Here is a 27,700-nt window from a genome sequence, read left to right on the forward strand (position 1 = left end):
GGGGGCGGTCGGCAACCCTAACCCCTGTGCTGTTCAAGGGTCAACTCGTATTGACAGTCGTGACAGAGCAGACCCTAGTATCCCTAAATATGCCCGAATGGACTCCTGCCCCTTCTCTGGGTGGGGAGGAGGGGGCAGGTCCACTGACACGGCTTAAAAAAATCCCGAAGAATCAGGTGGTGTTTGGTGAAACGTCTCATTCGTCCGCCTGTCCCCAGACGTCTTTCCTCCACACTCACACCAGTGCCAGGGGCGGTGAGGTGGAGTGAGGACGACTTCGCCATCCTGTCTGCAGATGGGCACTCCTGTAGTCACACCCTCATCCGCCGATGTGTGCGCACACCTGCGGGGGCCCCGCCGACCCCACCCCAGCTCGGGGTCGCGTCTGCCTGACAGGGAATGCTCCCGGGAGAGCTGCACGAGGAGGCCCCGGCGCCCGGACTGGCAGGTGGCACGTCAGCGGCCATCTGCTGTCACTAGGATCCGCCACCTAGTGAGCCTTCTGAAGCCCCCAGCCGTCTGTGGGCAATGGAAATACCCTCTTCGTTCGGGAAGGTTCTTACCCTGACTATGGATTTTGTTTTCTTTTTGATTCTGGGCTTCACTCGCTCGACTGTGGGCAGGGGTGGCAACTTCTTCAGCTCCTCAAGAACAGCTATGGCAGCATTTTTCTTCGAAATCTTCTTGCTCTTCCCTTCACCTTCTCCCACAAACTCCCCAACTGACACCTTGGTCACGAAGCTCTTCATGTGGGGGGGGCCACTCTCCCGGGCAACCTGGTTTAGAGGGAAAGACTGAGTGAAAGCGCGACAGACACCTCCTGCAAGCGGCAGGGCACGCTGCTTAGCGCACTACCTCCCGGGAAACACCGGCCAAGGGGAGTTTCGGTAAGACCCGTGAAATGAAGGGAGCACACGCGTCAGCAAAAGGAAACAGTGATAACCCTGAGTGCTCTTCTCCCCTTGTTCGTTATTTTCCAGACTTCTTAATATTCTTGGGTCTGATCAGTCCCAGTTAGCATCAAAGAAATGGGAAGCAAGTTCTGCTCCCGTCCTCCTAGCACAACGGTTCCCATCTGTGTCCCCAGGTCACAGACTGCTCTGAGTTTGGGGAGACCCACTGCAAATGGCAGGAAGGCAGCCGTCCCAGCAAAGCCCAGAAATAACTGCGACATAAAGAGTTCAAGTTTAATATTTGCTCTGAGCCTCAAGCCAAGACTGAGCTTATTAAATACTGGCTGCTATGCATCCAGCCACAAAAAAGAACGAGAAACTTCTAAGCACTGGCAGGGATTTCCAGTACACAGTAAGAAAAGCAGAAACTGCAAAAGAGTTTATATAGTACCCTAACTTTTGCGTTAAAGAAAAGATTTGTATATACACACTTATATGTAAACAGACACACACGTGTGTTTATATACTTATTTTTGCAAAAAGAAACACAAGATGGATAAAGCAGAAACCAACAGAATTAGTTCCCTACAGCAAGTGGGAGGGATTGGGGTAGAAAGGGGACAGCATGATACTGCTGAATGTATCTTTGTGCATAGTTTTGACTTTTGGTTTTACATATTAAAATATAAAAAATAAGACCACAATGATGAGAGAGAAACATTAAAATTGAGTATGAACAGAAACCTAAGTATAAAGTTATTCCAGGAACACACAGAGGGAAAAGAAAAACTGACTCCAACTTACATTAGCTCAGATGGTCTTGAAAAGAACAGCTAAGTTAGAGGACTCACACTACCAGATTTCAAGACTTCCCATTAAGTTGCAGCAACCGTGCCCTCACGGTATTGTTTACGGGCAAAGAAAGAGATCAATAAAATAGAACAGAATGCAGAAACAGACCTGCACACATATGGTCTCGTGATTTCTGGCAAACACACCACAGTGCACCAAAAGTCTTTTAAATAAAAAAAGCAACTAGATATCCTCATGGGAGAAGCACAGTCTCAAACTCCACCACAAACAGGTAACTGGAGCCGGAACACAGACCTAAATGTGAAAGCTCAAACTATAGAGCTCTCCAAAGTAAACAGGAGAACAAGTCATGACCACGAGAGTAGCAAAGAGCTCTTGAAAGCACAAGGTACCAGCCATAAGGAAAACAAAACTGAAGGTCTTCGAAATTAAAAACTGCTCGTCACGGGGTGCCTGAGTGGCTCAGTCGGTTGAGTGTCCGACTTCGGCTCAGGTCATGATCTCACGCTCGTGAGTCTGAGCCCCGCGTCAGGTTCTGTGCTGACAGCTTAGGGCCCGGAGCCTGCTTCACTGTGTCTCCCTCGCTCTCTGCCCTCCCCCGCTTGTCTTCTCTCTCTCTCAAAAAACAAAAACAAAACCAAAACTGCTCATCAACAGATGACGTGTAAAAAATACAGGGAACCCATAGAAGGGGAGAGAGTACTTGCAACGTGTGTACCTGACAGAGGATTTATACCCAGAATACTGAAAGAACGCCTCAAGTGAACAATAAAAAGACCAACTACCCAATTAAAGAACACCTGACCACACACGTTACAAAACAAGATCTCCAAGTGGCCAATAAGCATGTGAAAAAGTGATCACCGTTTGTCATCAAGGAAATGCAAACTGAAACCACAATGCAATACTATAATATCCACACCCCCCAAATGGCTGAAATCAAAGCAACTGAGAGTATCGAGTGTTCACAAGGATACAGAACAGCTGGTGGGAGCATATACTGTACGACCACTTTGGGAAACAGCTTGACAATTTTTATTGAACACCTGCCCTGGGCCTTGGCAATTCTGGGTGCACATATACACAAGACTTGGTTTTATATTTTATACACAATGGTTCCTAAAGTGGAAACAAGTCACATGTCCATCAGCAGGACAATGGATAAACACAATTTTACATTATTCACACGGTGAAATGTCACATAGAAAAAAACTACTGACACACGCAGATGAGACTCAACATCAAACTATCCATATCATATCATTCTATTTACGTGAGGTCCAAGAACAAAGAAAATGAAGCTACAGTTATATCAGAAAGAGCTTCTTCTGGGTGGGTAATGTGAAAAGGGCACAGGGACGGCTGGAGGTTACGGGAGCCCTCCAGATCTGGACCCAGGCGATGAGTCTCGGGCTTGTACAGAGGTAAAATCGAACGGGCTGTGCACAGAAGACATGCGTGCCTGCCTGCAGAGGAAGCTTGTTTCACCAGACCGACGGCAGGAGATCTCAGTATGAAATTCGGAATGGAGAGGAAGAGCCTATGATGCTGGACTGAAGTGAAGGTACATACAGGGATCTTCTAGAGTTACCTGCCCACAAGGCCTCGAAGCGAGGACTCTCCTTCCGGCAGCAACCAGCACGCCTGGCACCCCTTGCTGGTCCCCACGTGCCACTCTCTGTGGAAGGGACCCAGGGCTCCTCGCAGGAACAGCTGGGGCCATTTCTGTTTGAATTTCCATTTCCACTGGCACCAAAGCTTGAGCGGGGCAAGTTCAAAGCTAAAACGTTTTGTTGCACCAGAAGGTAGTACGTTCACTCAGACTCTGAAGAGAGGTGGTGAGGAGCACGCGTGCAGGGATGACGAGGCCCACAAACAGGAGAGGAAGAAAACACCTCACAGCACACAGAAAAACTGTAACTCAAAATGAATCATGAACCTCAATTTCAGAGCTGAAACGACGAAACTTCTAGAAGAAAACACAGGAGTATGACCTTCGGTGAGGCAAAGGTAGCTAAGGTTGCACAAAACCACGACAAAACAAAAGAAAAATTAGGCAAAGGCGACCTTGCTAAAATCTCTTTGCTGTTTGGAAGATACTGTTTAAAAAATACGAAGGCAAGTCACGTGCTGGGAAAAAGTATTTGGAAAATACCTATCCGATAAAAGGGTTGTATTCAGAATATGGAGATAACCCCCAAAACTCAAAAATAAAAAACTCAGTAATAAAACTGACAGAAGGTGTGAACAGACGCTCCCCCAAGGGAGACGCGCAGATGGCAAAGCAGCACAAGAAAGACGCTCGGCATCACCGGGCCGCACGGAGCCCCAACTGCACCGCCACCGGTTGCTACCGCACGCCTGCCAGAAGGACCGAGTCTTTGTAAACGGACAACACCAAGTGTCGGAGGGGACGCAGAACGACGACGACACCCCCACACGGTTTGACAACATCTTATAAAGTTAAAGATACAGATTTATCATGCAACCCAGCAAATTCAATCCCAAGTTTTTACTCAAGAGACACGAAAACACGTCTCTACAGACGTGCATGTGTGTTTACGGTAGCTCTACTCACTGTCACCAACAACAGAAGCAACCCAAATGTTCTTCAACAGGGCGGTGCGTCCGCACAACTGGGAACTCCTCGAGCAATAAACACAGAAACTACTGATCTTTGCAACAAAGACACTCGAGACCTGTGTTAAGGTAAAGCAGCCAGACAAAAGGCAATAATTCCATTTTGTAATTCCATTTGTGTCACGTTGTGTGTGACAAGAGCAGAACCGTGGGGACAGAAAGAGGCCAGCGGTTGTCTGAGGCCGAGGACGGAGGAGAGGGACGGGCTGCAAAGGGAGTCAGGGCAGCTCTGTGGTGAGAGAAGTCTCAGGTGGTGACTGCAGCGCTGTTTACACAACTATCTACATTCATCAAAACACATCAAAGTGTGGAGTAGGGAGAATTCTACTGTATGAAAATTACACCTCAAAAAAGCTAACCCCTCACTTCCAATAACATCCCATAGGAGAACGTCAAAGGACACAGGAGCCAGCTGAATGGCAATGGGAGTATCAACACGAACGGTGATAATAACGATCTATGGTTTTCTTTCTTCTTTCTTTTTAAAAATGTTTATTTGGGGCGCCTGGGTGGCGCAGTCGGTTAAGCGTCCGACTTCAGCCAGGTCACGATCTCGCGGTCCGTGGGTTCGAGCCCCGCGTCAGGCTCTGGGCTGATGGCTCGGAGCCTGGAGCCTGTTTCCGATTCTGTGTCTCCCTCTCTCTCTGCCCCTCCCCCGTTCATGCTCTGTCTCTCTCTGTCCCAAAAATAAATAAACGTTGAAAAAAAAAATTAAAAAAAAAAAAATGTTTATTTTTTGTGAGAGCGCGCGCATGCACACAAGTGAGGGAAGGGCAGAGAGAGAGGAAGAGACAGAGAATCCCACGCAGGCTCTGTACTGTCAGAGCAGAGCCCCATGTGGGCTTGACCTCACGAACCTTGCGATCATGACCTGAGCCGAGATCGAGCCGGATGCTCAACCAACTGAGCCACCCAGGCACCCCTTCTTTTTTTTAAAATGTAAGCTCCAAGGATCAAGAGTCACACACTCCACCGACTAAGCCAGCCGGACACCCCCTAATGACTGACGACAATAATGAACATCTTGAATAAAAAAGCAGCAGTGGACCTCTGCTAATATAAATTAATGTTGTGGAAGGTTCTTCATGTGGAATGTCAACCTGCAAATGCAGAAAATGTACCATAGTAGTCCCTGATGCCAGGAAGAATGATCAATGACTAGATTCATTGGGGAGGTCTCTTAGGGAACAACCTTCAAGAGGCTCCTCGAAGGTTATGAATTACAAAGAGAAAGTCTCCTAAGGTGAAGCATCTGATGTAAACCAAGGAAACAAGTGTCACTAACACAGTAAAATGCCTTCATGTGATGCTCACTTCTGTGGGTTTCCTGCCCAAAAAAATGCATAACCTGAAACTAATCATGAGGAAACAATCAGACCAAATTGAGGGGCATTCTACAAAGTAACTTTTAAAACTGTCAAAAAAAAAAAAAAAAGAGGGGGGGGGGAGCTGAGGAACTGTTCCAGATGAAAGGGAAACCAAGAGATGCCTCTACTAGACTCAGGGTGTGATCCTGCACTGGATACCACAGAAGAAAATACTTTCCATAAAGCACACGACAGGGCAGGTGGCAAAATGTGAATACAGGACATACGTTACGTAAGAACTACAGCAATGCTCAAGTTCCTGTATTTGATGATTAGATTGTGGTTATTTAAGATAATGTCCTTGTCCCTAAAAGATACTTGCTGAAATATTATGAATCATGCTATCTGCCACTTGGTCTCCAATGATGCAGCAAGAGCAAGAACAGGTAGAAAATAAAATATGTATATTGACAGAAAGAAAAAACAAATGTAAAATGTTAATCACTAAAAAATCTAAGTGAAGGCTAAATTCACTGTCCTTCCAACTTTTCCACAGGTTTGAAGTCTTTCAAAATAAAATATTCAAGAAGTGGCTAGGAAAACCAAGTAAGCCCAAGAAACAGCGGTGCTGTGCTCCCAAGGTGAGGACAAGCAACCCCTCAGAGAATGGCCTTCACTGCCCCCCAAAGGAAGGGGTCTGCTGAGAGGGACCAGCTGACACCTGTACCAGCAGATGGACTTGACAGAGCTCCCAATCGCCCCCCACTCACCACCTCCCACCGCCTGGATCTCGCTTCAAACGCACCAGCTTCAAATGAATGCTTCAGATGCACAGCCCCACCCTGGCCCTTCGGGCAACCATTTTCATCGGCTACTCATATCACATCATGATGCCACCAATCTAAATATGGAGCTTCACCTCCAATGGATTTAGTGTGATGAGGTCACAACTGCCTCCCAGTGACTTTATCAATCAACACCATCACATTTTGTAACTAAAACTATGTATTTTATCAAAAGTCAAGCTATATACATTTTTCCTAAAGACCTGTAGGAACAGCTCCTCTTTTCTCCTATTAAATACTTCTAACCCAGTTTTCTACGTGACAGGTTTGACTATTAAAAACTTAGTAAAAAAAAAAAATAATAATAATAATAATAACAACTGTTCTGGGGCACCTGGGTGGCTCAGTCGGTTGAGTGCCCAACTCTTGATTTCGGCTGATCCCAGGTCATGGGATTGAGTCCCACATTGGGTTCTATGCTGAGTGTGGAGCCAGCTTAAGATTCTCATTCATTCATTCATTCATTCATTCATTCTCTCTCTCCCCCTCCCCCTCCCCCTTTCCTCTCCCCCTTGGGTATGCACACGCTCACTCTCCAAAATTTTTTTGAAAATCATAAAAAAAAAAAAGTAACTGTTCATTCATTCATTCATTCAATAAATATTTCCCAAGCATCCGTTATGTGCCAGGCAATCTTCCAAGTGCAAGAGACAGAACTGTGGGAAAGAAAAAATGAAAGCCCTTACTCAATCTAACAATGGAAGCAATATGAACCTTTGATACAGGAGTTATTTAACATAAGTACTCACATTAACAAACTCCATGCCACCAACACACACTGTTAAGGTCTTAAATTACCTTGTAAGATATTTACCCACCAGAGGGCACTCCCATTTCTTTTCTGTGACTCCTTGACTGTTCCTGGGTATAAGTTACATATTCCTGAACAGAAGTCTGAAATCTAAACAGAGTGGAAGTGGGGCAGAAGCAATCTGGTCTCCAATTCCCACAGATGTGGCATTCCTTCACTAAGGTTCCAGAAAGCTCTGTGACTCTCAAGGCAACGACTAGCATGAAAAGGTGGCAAGCTTCACAGGGAACCAGGGTCCTGGCACCAGAAGTCACTTCTGTAATCTTGAGGTGACCTGCGAAGCTAGGCATCCCCCGCCCCAACAATCATGACATCCCTTCTATAATCTCTAAAAATCCATTTTCATGCTTCACTAATCCTTCACCAGGAAGAAAAAAGGAGTATTTCTTCCCTTTCCTGCAACAGGTACCCAGGGAGACCTTGTGGCTTTTTGGAACAAAGCTCCCACCTAGTTCCCACTCAACAACCAGCCCTGTTATTCTGTGTATCTCATTTCTCCCCAGCCCCACTCCCAACAGATGAGGAAGGGCTAGAAGGGATATAGAGCCAGGTGAGAAGATACAGCCCTAGATCCATCTGGGGCTCTGCTCAGGGAGGCGGACAGTATAAACCAGGTCCTGCCTGCCAGGGTGAGGCAGGGATGGGTGTAAGGGGATGCAGGATAGCCCCATGATCCAAGTGAACTTCCCATCCCACCTGTGTCCCATGGCAGGCCGGGAAGCAATGCTAGGTAGAAGTCAGAAATCATCATCATGCAGCTGACAGATTAAGGCCTGAACTCAGGAGCCAGTGTAGGGCACGAGCACATTAATAAGAGAAGATATATATGTTATAAAGGCCAGGCATGAATTTGGGGATCACTTGTAACTGCAAAAATGCTACATAATTATTTTACAGGATAATAAACTTCAAGGAGTCTTTAAGAATAGGACAAAAGAAATTTATGAACCACTTAAAATTGTTTTAAGCAAATGCCCCACCTCACATCACATTTGCTTAGCGAAACAATGTACAAGTATAAAGCATTTTGAAAAACTAAATATAGTCTTTGTAACTCTAAAAGACCAAAGCATTGACAAAGAACTTTGCATTGTATATAGTAAAACACAACCTTGCATAACCAAGCATGGAAATCAAAAGGAATTGCAAAGAATTCACCATGTCAGACCATTAATGGAAACTTAACCTCCCTTACCTGCCTAGTCTATCTGGACTCACTGGGTCTTTGAAGGAAACATACTAAATGTATCTCATTTTCCATTTTGAACTAACAACCTATTAATTATTTTTAGACCATAAAGTCTCTAACAACAAATGAAGTTATTAGAGTGGTGAATTAGAAGGCAAAAGCTACACAAGGATGAAACTGATGTCTTTTTCTTTTTTAAATATTTATTTTGAGAGAGACAGTGTGTGCAAGCTGGGGAGGAGCAGAGAGAGAGAATCTCAAGCATCAGCACAGAACCTAACGTGGGGCTCGATTTCACAAGCCATGCTATCATGACCTGAGCCGAAACAAAAAGTTGGCCAAGTAACGGACTGAGTCACCCAGGTGCCCCAAAACTGATGTCCTTTTTAACAACTACACTGTACAATTTCTAGGGACTCTTAGGGAGGTTAACATTTTGGGAGTAATAGAGTCTTCTGAAAACAATGGATCCTGTCTCCGGAATACACATGAGAACATAAACACAATATTCTTCAGAACCATTCCAGGAGCTTGACCGACCTACCGAGACCTTCCAAGGACTGTGTGGAGGGACATGGCTGTCCCTAAATTAATGACCCCTAAAAGAAGAGAATCAATACTGCTTTTTGGCTAAATATAAAGTCTGAATCTTAAATCTGAAGGTTCACATGTATGTGATGATTATTCCAATGTTTTTTAGGGGGAAAAAAAAAATTCCAATGACGAATGCCAACAGTGTTTTCCAAACGAGTCCTACATGTAAAACAAGCTTACCTCAAAATTCACAGGCAAGTTCCGTTTAAGTGCAATCTCAAACACTTGACTTATTTCAGATTTATTGAGATTTTCTTCTTCTGATTCTCTTCCATTCACCTAAAGGAAGAAAAATTGTTTAGTAGTGAACTGTTATGAAAAAACATCAACACCCCAGCTCTGATAAACCTTAAAAGCACTGAACCTTAGCTGTATGGAGTGAACACTAACCCGGTGAGCAAGGCCGCTTGTGTGCCATGTGTCAGTCAATTTAAAAGGTTTAAAAAAAAAACAAAACACAAACAATCTGGGTCAGCTTGTACCTCGTAAATCCACCATAAACAATCCACACCTAACAGACTCTGGCACAGCCACACCACAGCTGCTCAGGAAGAGGGACGGACTTCCAAAGCTTTCCTTGAGGACTGGCAAGCTACCTTTCGGAAAAAGTCAGAATACAGACAGATCTGTGAGGGACATGGCAAGTCCAAATTAGAAGTCTCTCCACTTAAGTATGCAGGCTTCTTATTTGGATACAAAGTCCCTGGAAATCCACTCTTTTAAAAACAAAGATGCGTGCAACAAATTACAAAACTGCATACAAAATCTCGCACTTCCTGCTGCCAGCAAAAACGCAGGTGCAAACTAATGAAGTCTGCTGAACAAAGGCTGAGACTATCTTTCTTTTTTTTTTTTTTATTTTTTTTTCAACGTTTTTATTTATTTTTGGGACAGAGAGAGACAGAGCATGAACGGGGGAGGGGCAGAGAGAGAGGGAGACACAGAATTGGAAACAGGCTCCAGGCTCCGAGCCATCGGCCCAGAGCCCGACACAGGGCTCGAACTCACGGACCACGAGATCGTGACCTGGCTGAAGTCGGACGCTTAACCGACTGCGCCACCCAGGTGCCCCAAGAGACTATCTTTCTAACAAGGTTCACTTACAGTCCCACAGCCAGAGCTGGGATTAGACAGGGCAGAGATCTTCTCTGTGCAAGCTGACAACACGGATTCTAGATGTGCGGTAGTGATAATGAGAATCCAGATAAGCTCAGTAATAGCAACACCCCCTCCCCCGCCAAGTCATGGCTAGAGAGCTGAATTTTCCTTCGTATTATTGAGACTCTTTAATCAAGGAATTTGTACAATCCTATTTCCAAGATTAGAACTTTCGGACAAGAACTTGTGGCTAAAGCTGCTGAAGAGGCAAAACGTAGGACTATCCAGGATTGTATCTGTTGTGCATTTCCCTATGTTTATCAGATAGATCTTATACCTACATTGGATCAGTATTTCAAACTACAGCTAAAAGAAATGAAACCCTAAGTTAAAAAACATTAATACAATCAAGAATATAATCCCGTACAAATAAATTCATCCCAGACACTCTAATTCTTTCTCTCCTTCCATGATGATGATGTTCTTCCCACTTCACTCTCTGCCTAGTCAAAACTATTTGCACAGCATTTCTGGTGGCTTTTTAACCTAAAAATATTTTTCTTCTTGCTTAAATCCTAAGCAGAAAGAGGGCCTGACTTTTTATGAGTGAATCCTTACAGCCAGAAATCTTCAAGCAAGATGCCTTGGAAGGCTAGAGCTCCACAGAAGTTTGGTTTGAAATAAATTCATCCATTCATTCATTCGTTCATTCTTGAGAGCGCGCACAAGCTTGGGAGGGAAAGGGGGAGGGGGAAAGAGAATCTTAAGCAGGCTCCACACCTAGCACAGAGCTTGAAGCCAACGTGGGACTGGATCTCATGACAGTGAGATCATGACCTGAGCCGAGATCAAGAATCGGACGCTTAACCAACTGAGCCACCCAGGCGCCGCTGAATTTTGTCTTTTAAATAGGTTTTAAACCTAAAGCCCCACCCTGTATTTTTAGAAGTATGTTCAACAAATGGTGCTTAGGAAAACAGATCTCCTGGGGGCACCTGGGTAGCTCAGTTGGTTGGGCTTCTGACTTCGGCTCAGGTCATGATCTCCTGGTCTGTGAGTATGAGCCCCGTGTCAGACTCTGTGCTCACAGCTCAGAGCCTGAAGCCTGCTTCAGATTCTGTCTCCCTCTCTCTCTCTGCCTCTCCCTGGCTTGTGCTCTGTTTCTGTCTCTCAAAAATAAGTAAAAACATCGGGGTGCCTGGGTGGCGCAGTCGGTTAAGCGTCCGACTTCAGCCAGGTCACGATCTCGCACTCCGTGAGTTCGAGCCCCGCGTCGGGCTCTGGGCTGATGGCTCAGAGCCTGGAGCCTGTTTCCGATTCTGTGCCTCCCTCTCTCTCTGCCCCTCCCCCGTTCATGCTTTGTCTCTCTCTGTCCCAAAAATAAATAAACGTTGAAAAAAAAAATTTTTTTAAAAATAAAAAAAAAAAAAATAAGTAAAAACATTAAAAAAAATTTTTTTAATAAAAAAAAAAAACCAGATTTCCACATTAAAAAAAAAAACAACACAAAAAATTAACTCAAAATGGATCTAAGACCTAAATGTAAGAGCTAAAATCGTAAAATTCTTGGAAGAAAGTATCTGGACACTGGATGTGGCAGTGACTTTTTGGATATGAGACGGAAAGCACAGGCAACAAAAGAAAAAGCAGATAAACTGGACTGCACTGAAACCGAACACTTCCATGCATCAAAAGTAAAGACAACCCACAGATGGGAGAAAACATGTGCAGACCACATATCTGATAAAAAATTAATACCCAGAACGTATAAACAATTCAATTTAAAAATGGGAAAAGGACCTGAATAGACATTTCTCTGAAAAAGACAGAAAAATGGCCAAGGACTACATGCAACAGTGCTCAGCATCACTCATCACTGGGGAAATGCAAGTCAAAACCACAGTGAGACACCCTTCACACCCTAAGAATGGCCACAGAAAATAACAAGTATTAGCGAGGTCGCGGAGGAAACCTCAGGCCTTCCTGGACGGAGTGTAAAATAGCCCAGCCTTTGTGCGAAACAGTCGGGTGGTTCCTCAAAAAGTTAAACAGATTTACAGTATGATCCAGAATTACACTTTTAGATATATATACTTGAAAGAACTAAAAGTAGGGACTCAAACAGATACTCTGCCACCTATGCTCACAGGAGCTTTATTCAGTGGCCAAAAGGTGAAAACAACCCAAACATCCACCAACATGTTGATGAATGGACAAAATGTGGAACAGTCATACAATGGAATATTCTTCGGCCTTAAAAAGGAATGAAATTCTGACACTGGCTACAACATGCATGAACCTTCAAACATTATGATAAATGAAATAAGCTAGACACAAAAGATGAAAATCCACTGATATTAGGCAGCCAGAATGGGCAAATGCATACAGACAGAAGTAGAACAGAGGTTACCAGGAGATGGGGCAGGGGGAGGTGGCAAAGGGGAAGTTACTTTCAATGTGTACAGAGTTTCAATGTGGGATAATAAAGTTCTGAAAATGGACAGTAGTGATAGTTGATGCCACGGAACTGTACGCCTAGAAATGGTTGAGATGGTAACTTTTATGTTTAAGATTTCATTTTTTTTAATTTTTAACAAGATTTTATTTTTTTTTTTAATTTTTTTTTTCAACGTTTATTTATTTTTGGGACAGAGAGAGACAGAGCATGAACGGGGGAGGGGCAGAGAGAGAGGGAGACACAGAATCGGAAACAGGCTCCAGGCTCTGAGCCATCAGCCCAGAGCCTGACGCAGGGCTCGAACTCACGGACCGCGAGATCGTGACCTGGCTGAAGTCAGACGCCCAACCGACTGCGCCACCCAGGCTACCCAACAAGATTTTATTTTTAAGTAACCTCTACACCCAACATGGGGCTCAAACTTACAACTCCGAGACCAAGGGTCACACACACACTACTGACTGAGCCAGCCAGGTGCCCCTGGTTATCTTTAAAAAGGAACCAAGAAAAGTATGTTTTATACCAAATAGTAACACACTAGAGATCGTCAACATATTAACTTGCTATTAACTTGCACTAATAGGTACTCATTTTTGTGCACAAAAAAAATTCTTGACAGCTATTTATTTGAAGGTATCTAGGTTTTTTTTTTTAAGTTTATTTATTTTGAGAGAGGGAGGGAGGGAGGGAGGGAGGGAGAGGGAGGGCAAGCACAAGCAGGTAGGGGCAGAGAGAGAATCCCAAGCAGGCTCCATGCTGTCAGCACAGAGCCTGATAAAGGACTTGAACTCGTGAACCGTGAGATCATGACCTGAGCTGAAATCAAGAGCTGGATACTTAACCGACTGAGCCACCCAGGCAGCCTCAGAGGTTTTTTTTTTTTTTTTTTTTTTTTTTTAAGTATATGAGCTGTTAAAAACAAAGAGTTCACTCTCATACTAAGTAACTGTGTTAATGCAAGCAGAACAAAGTTTAGAAATAAACTGGGTGCTGAGGCTAAAATGAGACTTCAACCACCATGCATGCACTCCGATTTTCAAATCTGTTGTTCATTTTACCAGCCCAATTAGTTTTAACTTTTAATTTCAAACATTCAGAAAAGTACAGATAAACAATGTAACAGGCAATTGTGCTGGATTTAACAAAGGTCAACTTAAGAACTACTGACATCATTGGGGCGCCTGGGTGGCGCAGTCGGTTAAGCGTCCGACTTCAGCCAGGTCACGATCTCGCGGTCCGTGAGTTCGAGCCCCGCGTCGGGCTCTGGGCTGATGGCTCGGAGCCTGGAGCCTGTTTCCGATTCTGTGTCTCCCTCTCTCTCTGCCCCTCCCCCGTTCATGCTCTGTCTCTCTGTCCCAAAAATAAATAAACATTGAAAAAAAAAAAATTAAAAAAAAAAAAAAGAACTACTGACATCAAATTTTTATTTTTTAAGGAAAACAATAAAGCCCTTTTCACTCCCCTTCCCAGGGCAGCCTTAATCATGTATCTTTCCCAACCATGTTTTTTGTAATGGACGAAAACAATACATGGTATAATTTTGTGTTTTGAAAATTCACATAAATCATTTTCACTGATTATATTCATAAATATTATACAATTCAAACTTGTAAGTTTATACTAATCAAATGCTACTCTATATTGAGGTTCCACATAAGTCTGACAGAAAATAACAATCTATTGCAAAAATCTAAACCGTAAGCCAGTGTTTCTTAAACACAGCAGCAGCAGGATCACTTGGGAGCTTTGCAAGGACAGATGCTGGCTTCCCACTCCAGACAAATTAACTTCAAGTTTTTTCAGGTAGGGCTTAGATATCCATTTTATTTATAGGTACTTATTTTTTTTTAAGACCCCAGTTGATTTTACTAGCATCGTGGAGATTCACTGCTTTATGCCATTGTTTCTAAAGGGAATTTAATAGGGACAAAGCGGCCAATAACATAAAAATGCAAAACAGAAAACAAAGATACACGTGTACTTAGAAGTCACGTTATGTTGCTCTCTTACATAAATAATTTTGATATTATCTGGATTGGACAAAATGTTGGACTGGATTGGAAAGCAGCAAAATGAGTCAAAACCAATCCACAAATACCATTCTCAGTAAGATGGGAAAAGTATAGTGGGGCCTTAATCTTATCTTCACAAAGTGGGAATTACTGTTAATATCAATTCCAGAATGTATGGTTTATCAATAAAATCTAGTCAACATTATAAAAAAAACACTCTGAACCAAGCTTAACCCTCAGTATGTCAGAAAAAAAAATTCACCTAACCATTTACTTCCTATCTGGCTTCAACACACTCTTTATTTTTCTATATTTAAAGTCATTTTACAAATAATACACAGACTAAAAGGACAACTAAGAATCTTTTCATTAGAGATTTCAATCAGAATTTAAAATAGCAAATCCAAGTTTTTATTTCAGATTTGTAGTCTGGAAGGCATCTATGTACCCAAAATGGGCATGGTCCTTTAAATGCCGCCCATCAGCTGGCTACGTCTGAACCCAGAGCATAGCCCACTTGTAACGATGTCATGTTTCAAATCCACCTCCAGTGGGTTCCAGCTTATCATGACTTCTGATTCTTCTTGGACTGGTTTCATCAAAACACACTACTTGTGAAACTGACACAATTTTATTGGAGAACAGCCATCTTCTTTGCTCCATAACTACCAACATGCTTTCATTTTTAGATTTATAAACCCCCCCAAAAAAGGATCTAATGAGTTTTTTTCATTGTTTTATCATCTGTATCCTCCCAATCACCTTTGCACACATACCTCCTTCTGCATTTGCCCACTTATTTTGTTTTTTTTTGTTTTTTTTTTTTATTTATTTTTGGGACAGAGAGAGAGGGAGACACAGAATCGGAAACAGGCCCCAGGCTCCGAGCCATCAGCCCAGAGCCCGACGCGGGGCTCGAACTCACGGACCGCGAGATCGTGACCTGGCTGAAGTCGGACGCTTAACCGACTGCGCCACCCAGGCGCCCCTGCCCACTTATTTTGTGAACAGTAGGTGGTAAAAAATAAATTCTGGTGGCCAAACATCACACACAACAAAAATGAAAGAAATGTTGTCACATATACTTTTTTAAAACATCAAAACAGGATGTTCCAGGTTCTTGTCATAAAACACTGTGTGATGAAGCCTTTCCTGTAGAATGGCCAGAAGAGTGTACACATTTCCTTTTCAGATCCCAGAGAAACATACTGTTCACTTGCCGATTCCTGAGTCTGGGGAAGCTAACCTACCATCGATCCCACGTGAAGACCAGCAGGCTGAGATTCGCCGAAACTCTCAATCCCACAGCCATCGCCGAGTCCCGGGCCCTGCTTGCCCCTCCATGTTCACCTTCTCACTCATCTAAGAGTGGGCAGGTCTTCCTCTGCCAACGGTCTTCTTTTGGCCATTAGAGGCACACAAAGAAAAGTTCTAAATTCTCACCTGAGTTCAAAGAAAGCTAACAGCAGAGGGAAAAGACGGTGTCCCCTGTCTTCTGCATCTTCCTGAAAGAAGGAGGCGGCGTGCCAGGCAATGCATTAAGCACAGCAAAAGCTGGGGCAGTAGTGAGTTATTTCACGACTGTATCATCCACCTGGGGAGTCACCATAATTCCATCTCCTTTTATTTCAGTCTTGCTTAGTGTATTTAGGAATGGATGACAAACAAACAGCAAAATGTTTCAAGACAAAGGAAAATTTAGATTCCATAATGTGAAGATTTACAAAAGGGTCCAAAGGACCTACATGATCACTGCCATACAGAAGGAGTTTTATTCTATCTTAAAAAATAAATCTCGGGGCGCCTGGGTGGCTCAGTCAGTTAAGCAGCCGACTTCGGCTCAGGTCATGATCTCGCGGTCCGTGAGTTCGAGCCCCGCGTCGGGCTCTGTGCCGACAGCTCAGAGCCTGGAGCCTGTTTCAGATTCTGTGTCTCCCACTCCCTGACCCTCCCCCGTTCATGCTTTGTCTCTCTCTGTCTCAAAAATAAATAAACGTTAAAAAAAAAAAAAAAATTAGGGGCGCCTGGGTGGCGCAGTCGGTTAAGCGTCCGACTTCAGCCAGGTCACGATCTCGCGGTCCGTGAGTTCGAGCCCCGCGTCGGGCTCTGGGCTGATAGCTCAGAGCCTGGAGCCTGTTTCCGATTCTGTGTCTCCCTCTCTCTCTGCCCCTCCCCTGTTCATGCTCTGTCTCTCTCTGTCCCAAAAATAAATAAATGTTGAAAAAAAAAATTAAAAAAAATAAATAAAATTAAAAGAAAATATTAAAAAAAAAAAAATCGTTTTCCCTTTGTTGTTTGTAAGATCCCCAGAAAAGAATACGAGTCCTGCAATATCAATCCTTACAAGGCTTGAAAAAGAAGCTCAGACATGAAAACTGGGTCCCATGGATCCTGACAGAATAATGAAAATCAATTTCAGTTTAAGCCCCAGCTAAATACGTCTCTGGCCCAAGTGAAAACAACAAGACCAGAAGAGCTAATTTATTTTCACAAAAGTAGTACCACAAAGGCCCTCAAAGAGTATAATGTTTTTTCTCAAGTCGGCCTTCTACCACTACCACCAAGAGAAAACTTTTAAAGCTTGATACAATCTTCAAGACAGAAACCGCACAACCACACACAGATATACACATACCTACATACACACGCAGCTGGCACTTTAATTAAACACAAACAGGATCACACTATCTACAAAATTACAGCTCTGGTTCTTGACTCCTCCTTCTCAGTACCTTAGGGGCCTCCTTTCAAGCCTATGTGTACAGACCTACCACACTCGGGACTCCCTCTCACGAATGTATCTGTTTATTTAACCACTTCCCTACTAGTGGACATTAGGTCAGCTCTGTTTGTCTATTACATATACTGTAGCTATTGGCCATCTTGCTCCTAACAGCTCAGACACTGAGTAAGTCATTCTTTATTACCACAGCCTTGGATTTAAAAAAAAAAAAAAAAAAGAAAGGAAAGGAAAGGGAAAAAAAAATAAAGGCAATTTTTAAAAATTTTTTTAATGTTTTATTTATTTTTGAGAGAGAGAGAACAGGTGATGGAGGGGCAGAGAGAAAGAGGGAGACACGGAATTTGAAGCAGGCTGCGGGCTCTGAACTATCAGCACAGAGCCCGATGCGGTCAGTGCCCGAACTGGTGAACCATGAGATCATGACCCGAGCCAAAGTCGGAAGCCCAACCTACTGAGCCACCCAGGCACCCCAAAGAAAGGCATTTTTCCAAGGCAGGACCTTTGCACAAGCTGCTCCTGCTGTTCTTTTGCTTATCTTTAGTCTCTGCTTCAATGATGCTTCCTCAGAAAGAACTTCCTTGAATGCATCGCTGTTATCCAATCTAAATGAGACATCTGGCGCCCTTCTAATACTTGCTACTTTCTACCTTAGTACTCGCTGCACTCTTTGATGATTCTAATGTTAACATCTGTCAGCTCTGTTCGATGAAGCCCCAACATGGAAGGGGCAGATTTTTCCTCAAAGCCTAGCATGATGCCTGTTGTCAAGGAACCAGACAACCCCTGCTTTATAGATACAAATTGCTGGCTTTTTATTGGCCATGTTCTAGAGAAGACAAATTGATCTATCACACAATCACATGCTCTACATACTTTCAAAAGCAAAATCAACAATTTGTTTAAAATTGTAATTTCTGGGGTGCCTGTGTGTTTCAGTTGGTTAAGCGTCCGACTATTGGTTTTGGCTCAGGTCATGATCTTACAGTTCATGAGTCTGAGCCCCATATCAGGCTCTATGCTGGCAGTGCAGAGCCTGCTTGGGATCCTCTCTCCCTCTCTCTCAAGATAAAGAAACTCTAAAAAAAACCTGCAATTTCCAATACTGGCAGACCACAGGCAAAAAGGCTGCTCTCACCCTGGTGGCAGATTTCTTAGTGGCACCATGCTTCTGAGAACTTGGTCATATTTACTGCCATGCAAGTGGCATATTTACTTCCATGTCTGGGCTCATAAAAATAGTCATAGACACGCACAAAGATTTACTACAACAACGTTCCTCACTACCTATTTCCTAAAAGGGAACACTGCAAACAATCTAAATAACCAAGCCTCTGTTGAAAACATAAACTGGTATGTTTACACAATGAAACACACTGTAGCTATTAAAAAGTATTTAGATGCAAGTTGAACTTGAGTCCTCCAAGGAATTAGAAGTAAATGGCATGACAACAGATTCATGATAAGCAGTTCCGTGAAAAAAAGTGGTTACCATACAATATCCTCCCACTTTTGTCATTAGACAGGTACACGTATTTACTTACGTATGCACTGACACCCACCAAAATGTTAATAGTGATCACCCATCCATTAAGCAGCAAATCTATAAACGATTTTTGTTTTTTAATTTAAAAATTTTTATAGTTTACATACATTCATTGTAAGAAAAAAATTAAAGATCCCTTCTAAAAATGTCTCTTTACGCCCTACCACCCAGCTATCAGGAGGCCTGGTTGAGGTGGGAGGCCAAGTGTTTCATTTATTATCTCAAAGCAAGTCTCATCTGACTCAATGACTCTTGTTTCTGAAGCACTGGGTGAGCCCAGTCTTTGAGCCTTTTCTGAAGGGCAATGTCTCTACTTCAAACCATACAGAACGAGAACAGGGGCACAAGGAGATTTAACATTACTCTCAGCAAAGCTCCATACAGACGGCAGAGGAGCCAGTGGAACCCAGCCCAGGAGAGTGCATCTGCGCCAGCCCCTGCCCTCAGGCCAGAGCCAACCTCGCTGCTCCAGGGTAATGGGGTCAGACCGGGGACACCAATCAGGTACCTTCCCTTTTCAGCAAAAGGGTGGGTACTTCCAGGCAGCATTCAAAGTGGGGTGGCTGCCTGAGGGGGAAGCACCGATAATACTTAGGACTTAGGACCTGTGGTTCCCAAACCCTGACCGAGCTTTAGAGCTACTGCAAGAGCACACTTTAAAAAAAAAAAAAAAAAAAAGGCAAAAGACAGACTCCTATTAGAAATCGTGTGGGTTGGACCAAGGAATTTTTTTTAAACTTCTCAAGTGGTTGTGAAGCAGACAACCCACATGCCAGGGCTCAGCAATCGTTTAACAACTGCTGGCGAGAAGCAGCTGAGAAACAACCAGCCCATCTGACTCCAATTAGATCAGCACCGCGGCGAAGTCAAAAAATGAAAAGCCTCCAAGATGACTCAAATTACACTACCTACTGCTTCTAACAAATCTCACCAGTGAGAAGCTTATCCCTTTAACTTCATGAAATCCCCTCTTCTAAGTGACAGTCTCTTCTATTTGGTCCTCAGTGGACCCTGGAAAGAGATTATCTCTATTGTAAAAGGTGTGATTACACTGGAAAAGGCAAACACACCATAACGAAAAACAGTCATTGATTTCCTAAGACCTCGATTCCCATTTAGCCACAAGGAGTTAAAAACCTATTCTTACTGTGGGATTTTTAAAACCTGGCCCCCAAATTCTCTGACACTCTTCTCATCCAGAAGTGAGGTTCTTACTTAACATTGTCAATGTACCAAATAAAAACAACTGAGCCGTACGCTTAAACTGGTTAAAACTGTGAATTTATGTTATGTGAATTTTGCTTAATTATAAAAAGTGAGTTTCTGTATCTCCTCCTTTTGAATCTGGGCTCTGTGCCTGCTTGACCTATAGATACAGCAGAAGCAATGCTGTGGGGGATTTCTGGGCCCAGGCCTTAAAAACTGGAAGCTGCTTCCATTTCCTGTCTTCTAGGATACTTGGAACCCGGCACCATCCCATCCCGTGGGTCAGCAGTCTCTGCACAGGGTAGTTAAGAGAGGAACTGAGGTCCTCTCAGGACCACAGCCCCTGCTTCAGTCTCAGCAGACAGCCAGCATCAACTTACCAGTCTTGTGAGGGAGCCATCTTGGAAGTGATCCTCTGGCCCCTGTGGAGCCACCTTAGCCAGAGCTGTGTAGGGGAGGGACCAGCTGGGTGCCAAGCCCTGCCTAAATGGCAGATTTGTGAGCAAAATAAATGCCTACAGGTGGTTAAGCCACTAAAGTTTGTAATGGCTTATTACGCAGCAACAGATAACCGGCACTCTGATATGTCAGAGTAGCTGGTCAAAAACGGCTTCAGAAAATTCTCTAAGCTGGTGCCATAAACCGCAGTAGGTTCTGACAAGAGTAATCTTTATTCCTCCAGGCATGTGCTTCACAACTCAATTGAGTCACAATCTTTCTACCATGTTCACTCAAAACTATGCCATAGAGTGAAAAAGCAGGCATCTGACTTTCTTGCTAAGACATTTTTTTAAGGGGGGGTGGGGAAGGAAGAAAGGCCAAAAGGCCATAGAGTACAAAATCATGCAAGCTGCCAAATCACAAAAATTCCGGACAGCTCTCAGTGCTTCTCAGAAAAAGCCACTGGAGAGGACACCTTTACCACTCACCTGCTCGCCCACCCGCCTCACCTCCAGCCTCTCCGGTGGGGGCTCGCTTTGCAGGGTCCGCAAGGCTTTCGCAGCAGCATCGTGTTTTGCAGCCTGTCTTGTCTTTCCTTTCCCACTGAACTGCTGTCCTCCCACGGAAAGCTCAACTTGATAAAGTAAAGGTGGTACTGGAAATGGGTAAAAGTACCTGAAAGTAAAAAGGGGGTCTTAGCAGAATTACAATCTCAGATCAGTAAGTCACCCATACGCTCCCTGGCAAATCCCAGGTCTTTCCTTCATCACGGGTCCTAATCACATCAGGACCTGCTTGCCAATAATGACTCCTCATCGGTATATCCAGAGACTTCACAAGCTTACACTGGATTAGAACTGGCACACAGAATAGGCAAATACTGTCCAGCAAGCAAACTTACATTCCACAAAAACACCTTATAGACTACATGAGTTCAATTTATAATGTAACCCAAATTTACAAAATTAGACTTTGGCTTAAGGTAGAAAACTTGCTCTATTTTCTCATATCTGAGAGACACCCTTGCCTGTCTCCAGAAAAGCCTGGGAATTTTTTTTTTAATGCTTTATGTATTTATTTTGAGAGAGAGGGAAAGAGAGAGAGACACTCCCAAGGAGGCTCCACACAGCGCAGACCCCGGTGTGGGGCTCAAACCCACAAACCACGAGATTATGAGCTGAGCCGGAATCAAGAGTCTAATGCCTAACCGAATGAGCCACCCAGGTGCCCCTGGGAATTTTTTAACAGAAATTTTTTTGGAAGGACCCTCATTTCTAGAAATCCCAACAGCCTACAGCCTGGCAGAACCTGGCCTCTACATGTCAGAGCTTACATTTTTTAAAGTTTATTTAGAGAGACAGAGAGAAAACGAACAGGGGAGGGGTGGAGGGAGGGGGAGAGAAGAATCCCAAGAATCTGACAGCGCAGAGCCCAATGCAGGGCTCGAAACTCACAGACTGTGAGATCATGACCTGAGCTGGAATCAAGAGTCGGCTGCTTAACCGAATGAGCCACCCAGGCGCCCCCAGAGCTTACATTTTTTAAGTGGCTTTGCCTCCATTCAAGTCAGGCAGGGAAAGGAAGACTTCCATTCCCATCATCAATCTATCCGCTAACGTCTCACGATTGCCCAACAGGAGGCTTTTTACACATAGTTTCGGGTTTCGATTAGTATTTTGCTGGACCTGTACTCCAAAGCTGTTACCAAGCACATAAATTCAAAGCCAAAAAGTACCCAATAAACAATAATCAACAAATCTATGAATGCTGAGAATCTTGGTGTTTGTGGGAATCACGCTCAAATATGACTCAGTTACAAAAAGCAGTTAGAAAGGTGATCTTTAACCAGATGGTTTCAGGGCACAGCCATACTGCTAGTGAGGAGCACACTCAGGCTCTTGCCAGTGACAGAAGGTAAAGGAGCAGGCATCAAGACACAGTTCCAAAGGCACCACGATTAAGATGACTTCAGCATTTGACAAGCCTGAAGATGACCAAATCGTTGTGTGCTCCACAGTCTACAGATTTTCTTCTTCCATGTCAGAAATGAGATATATCTTCACCTGTACTTAAAACAAACAGCAGCATCTGGGTGGCTCAGTCGGATGAGCGTCCAACTCTTGGTTTCAGCTCATGTCACGGTCTCACAGTTGTGACACGGAGCCCCGTGTTGGGCTCTGTGCCAGGCGTGGAGCCTGCTTGGGATTCTATCCTCCTCTCTCTGCCCCTCCTCCGTTCTCTCTTGCCCTATAAATAAGTAAAACAGGCACATACCTTGGGGGATAAGCACCTCCTCTCATGTTGTAGTTATAGGTGGACTGCATCCGAGAGTAAGGGTCGACAGGCTTATACATTGGTTTTTTTCCAAGTTTCATGCACAGTGCATTTAGCTCTACAGTAGGGGTTATGCTTTCTGCAATACAGAAGCAACACAGAGAACTGGTTATTTTCTGACATGAGAATGACAGTTACTAAAATCAGAAAGAATAGCATGCTTTCTACTAACTGGATTCATAATGCATTTCAGGAAAGTATCTAAGTACTTCACTGCTAGGCATCAGGTCAGGAAATCCAAGAATCTGCTGTGATTTCTAGATATTAATACACAGTCAACAGCACAAAATACAGTGTAAGAGCTATTAGAGGGGCAGCAACTAGCATAAGACATCACCAGAGAAAGTCACTCATTCCAGTTATTAGATATCAGTTCCAATACACATCAAATTCCACGATTAAAAAAAAAAATCCCATGTGACTGTCCAAATCATTTTACTGTTTGGGAATCCTTAGCCGATATAACTCTGGTTGTACTGACTCGCTGGGTTATTGGCTTACACTTAGAAGTATGTTTATTGCACACTACTTCATCGAACAATGCACTTACTAAGCAGTAACTGGATGGAAAGCACGGTGCTAAGGGACACAATTCTTACCCCCAGAGGACCAACAGGAGGTGTGCTATAAGGAAAGGTGTGGCATTAAGAAGGAGGAGGCAAGTAAATTCTATCTGGAGAAGTCAGATGAGGGTCACAAAACATTCAGATATTTCCAATCTCAGTATTTACGATGGGATTTGACCTGTGAGCATACTTGTTAGGAAAAGGAGTTCTGTTTCCATATAAATAAGAGCCAAGTATAATTTGGGTTATCTCACAATCATCAACTGTAGAAAACACACACTGTTCGTTTCCCAATTTTTCTTTTCTCTCAGTTCATCCAATTCATAAACCTTTAAAAACATTTAAAAGAAAAACCAGGCTGGAAAGAGTAGTGTGAGCGCAAAATCACATCTAAAAACAACACTTTCACATCAAACACAGAACAACACTAGCAATGGCAAAGTTCAACTTAAATGCACACAAAAATCCACTTTAAAATGCCTCTTTAGGAGGTATGTAGAAGAAAACAACAGCAACAAAAAAGACTTGATTCTGTACTAGGAACTGGTTCAACTAAATTTAGTGCATGAATCAAATTTATAAGAATATTTTTGGATTTGCAAAATCAAAAGGTCACAGAAATAACCAGCCTCTCTCTTCTTACTTTCAGAATTATATTTTTTATAGGATTCATACAGGTTCTTACTAAGCATAACCTGAATCATCTCAAGAACAGTTCTGACCCATAAAATTTACCTGCAGTGGAGAATGAATCTGAAATACCACAAAGAAATCAAAAGCAACAAGGAAGGTGTGGCTGAAATCTCCCGGATTCCTTCCTACATACAAAGGGACTGGGATGGCTTCGTGTGCCTGGTGGTAACGTGGCTCAGCCACTTCCATCCACAGCAACAGGTCAATGGTCCCCAAGCTTTTACCAGAAGCTCTTCTTTATTAGTCTTCTCCCTCCTTCGGTCCCTTGTTTGAAGAGGTGTTATCTACTAATAGTATTTAAGTAATACATACTTAAGTCATTTTCTCATTCTTTTTGATGATCAGGAGACATGTAAATGGCAATCTGCGTTTCTGATCAACATGTTATAATTGGTATTTCCACACTGGGTTGAAGTGATTCCAGCTAAGGCCTACATTCTTGGCAATTTTTTCACTAGGCTTCTCTGCAATCTTAGCCATTGTTTGGTGACACCACTACCTCTCACCTTCTTTCCAGATCCTCAGGAGTCAAGAGACCAGAGACTGGGAACCAATGCTTTGGAGTATGGTTAAGGATTCTAAAAAGGTAAGCGTTTGCCACTGGTAGTGTAGAAACCGTGCTTGCAAAGTCAGTAAGTTAGTTATGAAAGAATGCATATACATACTAAATGGGTACCTCTAGACACACTTCTGAAAGGAACCTGTCTTGGCCCACGCATAATACCTGGATTCCTTCCTTCGCTACGAAAAGGGCGGACTATGGGTTTAGGAAATTTTGTTCCTTCCAAAGCTTTGGCAGCAGCTGTGTGCTGGGCTTTTTTAACACTAGTTCCTTCAGCTTCCCAGTGCTGATCTCCAAGTGTTAGCTGTACTGTAAACACCTACAAATGAAAATTGTGAGCTCTCAATTCACGATACCTGAGGTTGACTGTAATATGTCGCTTGGACCTGGAACATTGTTTATGGTCATGGTTTAAAAGGCCTGGTCATTACCTTGGCAAATTACTCCCTCACTCCCATTTTTTGTTATTTTTATAAACACAAAAAGATACATGTCTCATTGACTGGCATTGAACAACACTCTATGACAAAACTATGCTTTGAAAAATGGAGGTAAGTACAGAGATTTAAAAAAAAATGTTTTCCCCTATATTAAAATATTAGATGCTAATTTGGAAGTCAGCCAAACAGAAGTTGTCTTCCAATTACTTCTCAGGGAAGAAATTCAGCAAACTTGATTTAGACACAAAGTAGTATCTCATGCAAATTAAGACGTTTGTTTTGATGTTCTCGTGTTTGTGGTCTCGTCTGAAAACAACCCTAGCAGGACAAAAACTAGAATGAATTTGGGAATGTGAGCCAGGTTCTAAAAAGTTGCCTTCTATTTTCCTAAGACTATACTATTCAGACACTGCCTCCATTTGGGGAAGAAAATCCAATCTGTAGCAAGCAAAGATCTAGAAACGTTTCTGAACTCAAGGAGGCATCCAAAACAGCTGATTTTGCCCTCAGCAAACACTGACAATGGCAAGCCTCTTTATTCCTTTTTAAGTATAAAGGTTACCCAAATACACACTCTGTTCTTGAAATTAGGTTATGTTAATCCTATCAGAACTGAATATTCTGTCAAAAACTATGACCCATCATAGCACAGTGATTCTTTAACTTTGGTGCTTATCTTAGGAAGCTTAGTAAAATATACATGTCCACGGACTTCGACTGAGAAGCAAGAGTGGAGACCCTAGGCAAGTGTTCTTTAATAAGCTCCCCTAGTGATTCTGACGCACTGCAAAGTTTGAGACTCACTACTTAGGAATTTAGCAAAACCAACTGGAGCTTTTGTTTTTCTGCTTTTCTTTATCACTGGATATCACTGTTTCATTTGCAAATAATTTACTGTGAATAATTTAATGTGAATGTGCTCCTCTGAACATGTCCAGATCACTTAAATTTGGTGCCTAAAGGGATGGGCGCGATGTGCCTTCACAGCTGATTTTTCTTGTAGGTCTTAACTTCAGGATTCCCTCAGTACACAGCTTCCACTAAAGGGGGAAAATTAAAGAATCCTTCACCCCAGTGGAAACACTAGGGGTCCCTGTATTTCTGCTGCAGTTCACAAGGTTACTCATTTAGGCACCACTAGCATGGACTGAAAATCCTGGCTGGCCTAACAGCCAGACAGCAGAAGCCTACGCTGTGCCATCCCTGGGGCATTTTCATGATCCATTCGTGGAAAGACATTTAAAGGGAAAAAGCTAAAAAACAAAAAAGGGTTAATTCCATTAACAGTTTTGCCTTTCTCCAGGACTTTCCCCACCAGCGCTGTTGCCACTCTGCTGCCTTTCTGTGTAGAGGGCTGGTAACAAGGTTAGAATCTTGGTTTTAATAGAATTAAAAGTACATCAGACCACTGATTTTTAAATAAATAGTGTAATAGTCACCGAGGAGGGAATAACTTCTCGTCTTTGAACAACTTGTAAATAAAAGTGCAGTTACAGATTGAACACACAGCCAAATTACCTAACGCATCACTAAAGGTTAGGTGAGAAAGTGCATATTTCAAAAAATACCAAGAACAGTTAATAAAAGGGAATCCCAAAGTTAAGGTCTGCAAAAAAAATCCTGTAGAAGAAACAGAAGTTATAGGAAATCACTAATTGCCTTCCAAAAGTAAAGAAACCTTTCAAATATCACTATGCTTTAGAAAAATGTGAAAACTAGCTTCATGTGAGTAGAAATTTGTGTTTCTGAAATGCATAACAGTAATAGCTACCATCTCTCAAGCATCTACTAACTGTCAGGCATTGTGCTCCACACTTTAACATATATTCTCTGGTTTAATTGTCACAGTAGACCCATTTGGGTAGGTATTATCCCCATTTTACAGATGAGAAAACTGAGGTTGAAAAAACAGCAGTAGCTTGCCCAAGGTCACATAGTTAATAAGGAGCTGAGATTTAAACCCAGATTTGCCTGACACCAAAGGTGACTCACCTCACCACACTAAGGTACCTATTTAGGATTGTGGCTGATGTTACTTTTAGTCAAATTAAAAGAGAAACTTGATATCATTCAAGGCCTGAGGTTTGCACGTCAAGAAAAATAAGGCATAAAGAGACCAATAATTCATCCTTAATTATGTTTACTGCAAGGCTAGGATCAGAAATAGGAGGCCGGATTCCTTCTCTCATACCACACCCTCTCTCATACTGCAGCTGCAAAGATAAAGCCAGATATGCACACATTTAAGTTCCAAGATTTACATTATCAAACAAGCTTCAAAGACTGAATTCCCAAATAGCAAATAGTAAAAAATTTAAGTTACAGTCTTCCATTCTCTAAGATAAGTGGAAGGACAAGGATAAGTGAAGTCAGAGACAGTCCAAAGGACTGACTCACTTGGAGACTAATTTCTACCTCTCATTTTCAAACCTTTTACCTGAATGGCTAACAAGTGGGAAAACAGATTTCCTGTTCCCCTCCTATCCCGGCCCAGCCTAAGGTACACGTGAAA

The 27,700-nt window shown here is 43.0% G+C and overlaps 1 protein-coding gene across 19 annotated transcripts in view; it reads right to left on the reverse strand.

Annotated features, from left to right (window-relative positions):
* The window catches only part of STAU1 (staufen double-stranded RNA binding protein 1), a 94,200-nt gene that overhangs the window by 8,932 nt on the left and 57,568 nt on the right, over nucleotides 1-27,700 (reverse strand). For 10 of the 19 annotated variants that reach the window (XM_086702434.1, XM_086702443.1, XM_086702435.1 and 7 more), the window contains 5 exons: nucleotides 24,863-25,067; nucleotides 22,868-23,006; nucleotides 21,082-21,268; nucleotides 9,273-9,371; nucleotides 564-776 (listed from right to left, as the gene is read on the reverse strand). In XM_086702434.1, the coding sequence (XP_086558560.1) occupies nucleotides 564-776; nucleotides 9,273-9,371; nucleotides 21,082-21,268; nucleotides 22,868-23,006; nucleotides 24,863-25,067 (843 nt within the window). The remainder of the gene's footprint in view (nucleotides 1-563; nucleotides 777-9,272; nucleotides 9,372-21,081; nucleotides 21,269-22,867; nucleotides 23,007-24,862; nucleotides 25,068-27,700) is intronic. The other 9 variants (XM_086702451.1, XM_086702447.1, XM_086702452.1 and 6 more) reach the window with 5 other exon arrangements.

This window comes from Puma concolor, chromosome A3 (assembly GCF_028749965.1).
Source record: "Puma concolor isolate L17-30 chromosome A3, mPumCon1.1.hap2, whole genome shotgun sequence".
Classification (NCBI taxonomy): domain Eukaryota; kingdom Metazoa; phylum Chordata; class Mammalia; order Carnivora; family Felidae; genus Puma; species Puma concolor.